General features: G+C 49.8%; 1 protein-coding gene across 1 annotated transcript; it reads left to right on the top strand.

Annotated features, from left to right (window-relative positions):
- SLITRK5 (SLIT and NTRK like family member 5) lies at window positions 381-5,429 on the top strand. Its single transcript, XM_021416750.1, has 2 exons — window positions 381-1,124; window positions 2,091-5,429. The coding sequence occupies exon 2, from the start codon at window positions 2,099-2,101 to the stop codon at window positions 4,961-4,963; it is 2,865 nt and encodes a 954-aa protein (XP_021272425.1). The 5' UTR covers window positions 381-1,124; window positions 2,091-2,098; the 3' UTR covers window positions 4,964-5,429.

Genomic DNA, 5,435 nt, shown 5'->3' with positions numbered 1-5,435 from the left:
CCGATATGAACCTCTGTAGGGAGCTGGCGAGCAGCAGCATGCAGTCATCACAGAGGGGTTTCCAGGGCGGGATTGCAACCTTGCACACAGCCAGCTACAACTTTATCTTCTCTACCTCCCATCCCCCCCTTCCCCCCCCCCTTTTTTTTTTTTTTCAAGGAAAAGGAGAAAGGAGGAGGGAGGGAAGATTGTATTTGCCTCCTTTGCTAGCCATAATTGAATTAAACTTGTAAAATGCCTGGGAGTTTAACACTGACCAGGCAGGTTTTCAATGGCTTTTTTTTTTTTTTCCCCTACGAAGAACTGCCAGTTAATGGATGAATGGATCTGATCGAGCTGAGAAAGAATATGCTAGATACATGGCTTTGAGTGAGATTTTTGCTGCCTTTTTGCAGTGAAGCCTTTTGCTTTGAGTAATTCCCATCCTGCTGACGTCTGGTCAGAATTAGAGAGATTTGCCGAGACTTCCGATTCCTTGCTGCATGACTGCCTTTGCTGCAAGTGCTAGATTTGCAGCCTTGAACCTGGAGCCACAGGAGATGGCTTACGGTGCTGAGTCTTGCCGGTTTTTAAGATGCGTTCCTCCAAACCAGAGTTGTGGCATGAGAACTGGGGCTCTGAGGTGGACGATAGAAAATGCAAGCCTGCTCCAAGATCCCAGCATTTAAGCCCAGATGATTTATTAGTCTTCCCCTACCAACATACACAATGCATATATTTTCTCTGTTCGTGTTGCTTTTAGACTAGCCGAACTAGAAGAAAGCCACAAGTAGTCAGAAAGACTGCAAGACGGAATCTAAATAGGATTTGTTTCCAGCTAGATGCAATTTGGGTATTAAATCACTAACGTATGTCATGGTAGGGTTTCCCCCCAGTCCCCTTTGGTTTCAATCAGCCTGGGTGTCTTCTCTCCTAAAGGATGAAGAGCACTGACAGCCATTGCTGCTTATAATCAGTAACTCTGATGCTTGGAGTGTTGGCAATGAGATATTTCCATGAGACCTATTTAGATCTCTCCACTTCTACCAGGCTGATTTTGCAGAACATTGGGAATAAGCGGTATGTCAGATATGGCTGAGGCTCCGAAGACGATCCGCATGTTTTACGTTTTTCACAAATTTGGGGTGAGTGGTTAAAACATTTCCTTTAAGTGTGAGTTTATGAGTGTGTGTGTGACTGTATGTGTAAGAAATTAAGACCTCTGCTTGGTAGTCAGCTCTGTTACATTGTGTATAACTCAATTTCGATCAATTAAGGTGATTTATTTGTATAAAGATACAAAATTTCTCTCTCTGAAAAGAGCTGTTAGGTGGCTTGAGTAGGAGGTTAATGTATTTAATTTCATTACTGAAGAATTCTGCCACAAAAGTCCTCTACAGTGTGTGTGTGTGTGTCTGTGTGTGTAGATGGGTGTGTGCATACATGCTTTGTAAATGTATAGATAAAATAAAACCACATAAAAGAGCAAAGAAAGAGGTAATTTGGAGAAACTGTCAGTATCCTCTCTGTTGAATTAGGTTGCTGTTTTCAGCACTGAGCATTTTTCTTTGGCTTCCTACCATGCCTTTTCCACCACTGGTTAAAAATCTAGGTAGCACTTTGACTCTGTAAAAACGGGAAAGATCTTAGTGCGCTGTTCACCGTGGAGGTTCTGAAGGGAAGGGGAAGCTGAGTAATAGGGGAGGTGGGAAACCTCGTAAAATGGTGCTTCTTTTCTCTTAAATTAGAACTGTGAAACTGCACTGACAGCCATTTTATGTATATTTATGGGGCTGATTGTGAAAACGAAATCCTGTGAAACACTGAGATCTACCATATATGAGTAGAACCAGAACAGTTCCTATTGCGACCTCACCTTTTTAAGCACTGAAAGCATTTGACTCACTGGAGTTGCCTATCAACCTTCTAATCAATGCATGTCACCCAGTTTCCGCAAGTGTGGGAATTAGAAGAGACAGAAGGATTTTGTTTGTTTGACTATTGATCCAATCTCCACCCCACTGAAGGTGGATGTAAACTTTGTGTCCACTTTGACTTTTATGAGGTTATGCTATTATGTTGCTTTCTTTTTTTTCTCCTTACCCTTACAGGAAATAAAATGTACGCTTGCTGCTCCACAGTAACTTTGGAACAGGACCTCAACAAAAAAATGCATATCTGGATGCTGCAGACAATCGCGTTTGCTTTAACATCTCTAGTCCTTTCATGGGCAGAAAGCATCGAGTATTATGGGGAAATCTGTGATAATGCATGTCCTTGTGAGGAGAAGGACGGCATCTTAACAGTGAGCTGTGAAAACAGAGGGATCATCAGCCTTTTTGAGATCAGTCCACCAAGGTTCCCTGTCTACCATCTCTTGTTATCTGGAAACCTTTTGAACAGGTTATACCCAAACCAGTTTGTCAATTACACAGGGGCTTCAATTTTGCACCTAGGGAGCAATGATATTCAAGACATCGAAACTGGGGCCTTTCATGGTCTGAGAGGTTTAAGGAGGCTGCACTTGAACAACAACAAGCTGGAACTTTTACGGGATGACACCTTCCTTGGGCTAGAGAGTTTGGAATACCTACAGGTTGATTACAATTATATTAGCATCATTGAACCTAATGCCTTCAGTAGACTGCACTTGCTGCAGGTGCTGATCCTCAATGACAACCTCCTCTCCAGTTTGCCCAACAACCTTTTCCGTTTTGTGCCCTTAACTCACCTGGACCTGAGGGGTAACCGGCTGAAGCTACTGCCCTATGTGGGCCTCCTGCAGCACATGGATAAAGTGGTGGAGCTGCAGCTGGAGGAAAACCCCTGGAATTGTTCTTGTGAGCTGATTGCTCTAAAGGATTGGCTGGACAGTATCTCCTACTCTGCACTGGTGGGAGATGTGGTTTGTGAGACTCCTTTCCGCCTACATGGTCGAGATTTGGATGAAGTCTCCAAGCAGGAGCTTTGTCCCAGGAGACTCATCTCAGATTATGAAATGAGACCCCAGACACCACTGAGCACCACAGGGTATTTCCACACCACCCCAGCCTCAGTCAACTCCGTGGCCACTTCTTCTTCAGCTGTTTACAAATCCCCTCTGAAGCCCCCCAAAGGGACGCGCCAACCCAACAAGACGAGGGTGCGACCCACCTCCCGTCTGCCCTCAAAAGACCTGGGATACAGCAACTACGGCCCCAGCATTGCCTACCAGACAAAATCCCCGGTGCCTTTGGAGTGCCCCACGGCCTGCACTTGCAACTTGCAGATTTCTGACCTGGGCCTCAATGTCAATTGTCAGGAGAGGAAGATTGAGAGCATTTCTGAGCTACAACCCAAACCCTACAATCCTAAGAAGATGTATCTGACAGAAAACTACATCGCCCTGGTACGCAGGGCAGATTTTGTGGATGCCACCGGGCTGGATTTGCTGCACTTGGGCAATAATCGAATCTCGGTCATTCAGGACCGGGCTTTTGGGGATTTAACTAACTTGCGAAGGTTGTACCTGAATGGGAACCGGATCGAACGGCTGAGCCCAGAGCTGTTCTACGGGCTGCAAAGTCTGCAGTACCTCTTCCTGCAGTACAACGTCATCCGGGAGATAGAGGCAGGCACCTTTGAGCCTGTCCCCAACCTTCAGCTCTTGTTTTTGAACAACAACCTCCTGAGATCTTTGCCTGGGAACATTTTTTCTGGTCTCTCTCTCTACAGGCTGAGCCTACGGAGCAACCACTTCTCCTACCTGCCAGTGAGCGGGGTGTTGGACCAGCTGAAATCCCTGCTGCAGATCGACCTGCACGAGAACCCCTGGGACTGCACCTGCGACGTGGTCGGCATGAAGCTGTGGCTGGAGCAGCTCAACACCGGTGTCCTGGTGGACCAGGTCATCTGCGAGTCCCCGAAGAAGTTCTCCCAGACCGACATGCGAGCCGTTCGGGCGGAGCTGCTCTGCCCTGACTACTCCGACATCGTCGTCTCCACGCCCACGCCGTCCCCGGGCCAACTGCCGGCCAGGACCACCCCCTCCTCCTCCACCGTGCGCCTCAACGGCACGGCGGCGGCGGGCGGCACGGCGGCGGCGGGCGGCGGCGGCGCCTCCTCGGTGCCGCTCTCGGTGCTGATCCTCAGCTTGCTGCTGGTCTTCATCATGTCCGTCTTCGTGGCGGCGGGGCTCTTCGTGCTGGTGATGAAGCGCCGCAAGAAGGGCCAGGGCGACCACACCAGCGCCAACAACTCCGACGTCAGCTCCTTCAACATGCAGTACAGCGTCTACAGCGGCGGCCACCACCAGCACCACCACCACCCGCACCTCCAGCAGCACCCGCCCCGCGGCGGCGGCGGGAGCGGGGGGGGCGCGGCGCTGCCCAAAGTGAAAACACCAGCCGGCCACGTCTACGAGTACATCCCGCACCCGCTGGGCCACATGTGCAAGAATCCCATCTACCGCTCTCGGGAGGGCAACGCAGGCGAGGATTACAAAGACCTCCACGAGCTCAAGGTCACCTACAGCAGCCACCCCCTGACCCCTGCGGGGGGAGCGCCGCCCCCGCCGCCCCCACCAGCGCCCGGCGGGGAGGACGCGCCCGGGCGCAGCCCGGCGTACAGCGTGAGCACCATCGAGCCGCGGGAGGAGTTGCTTTCCCCGGTGCAAGACGCCGACCGCTTTTACAGGGGCATTTTGGAGCCCGACAAACACTCGTCCTCCTCCGCGCTGGGCACACCCGGCTCCACCCTCCCCGACTTCCCCAAGCTCCCTGCTGCCTACACCTATTCCCCCAACTATGACCTTAGGCGTGCCCACCAATACTTGCACCCGGGGCCGGGGGACAGTAGGCTCCGGGAGACGGTGCTCTACAGCCCCCCGAGTACTGTCTATGTAGAGCCTAACAGGAACGAGTACCTGGAGCTAAAAGCAAAACTAAATGCAGAACCGGACTACCTCGAAGTGCTGGAAAAACAGACCACATTCAGCCAGTTCTGAGAAACAGTGCTCCTCCCCTTCCCCGCCGACCATAGCAGCTCCTTCTCTAGAGTATTTGTATTTAATAACCACATGCAAAACAAAGAAACATAAATGCTGACCTCCCCTTGCCCCACCTCGCCCCCCTCTTTTTTTCCCCCTTTAATTCGTTTTATCGTAGGGTGAAGTGCCTTGGCACGGGATTTTTCAGCTTTGGGGAATGATTCTGAAATGGTGTGCTGTTTAGTTGGGTTTTTTTTCCTTCTTTATTTTCTTTTCAGTTTTTTTTTTTTCTCTTTCTTCTTTCTTTTCCTTTGTCTTTTACTCTGTTTGGAAGCAGAAAACCACCTATTGTGTGAATGGACACAGTGCTGGCATTGTGCATGTGTCCATGTGTGCTTGGGGAAGGTAACAAGAGGGTCTTCTCAATTCATATTCAGATTACAAGTACAAAAGTCACAGTCCTTTTTCTTTCTTCCTTGATTTTCTCTCT

The sequence above is a fragment of the Numida meleagris genome, chromosome 1, assembly GCF_002078875.1.
Source record: "Numida meleagris isolate 19003 breed g44 Domestic line chromosome 1, NumMel1.0, whole genome shotgun sequence".
Lineage (NCBI taxonomy): Eukaryota > Metazoa > Chordata > Aves > Galliformes > Numididae > Numida > Numida meleagris.
Note: the sequence above shows the minus strand (reverse complement) of the source record. Positions and strands in the feature narration are given on the sequence as shown.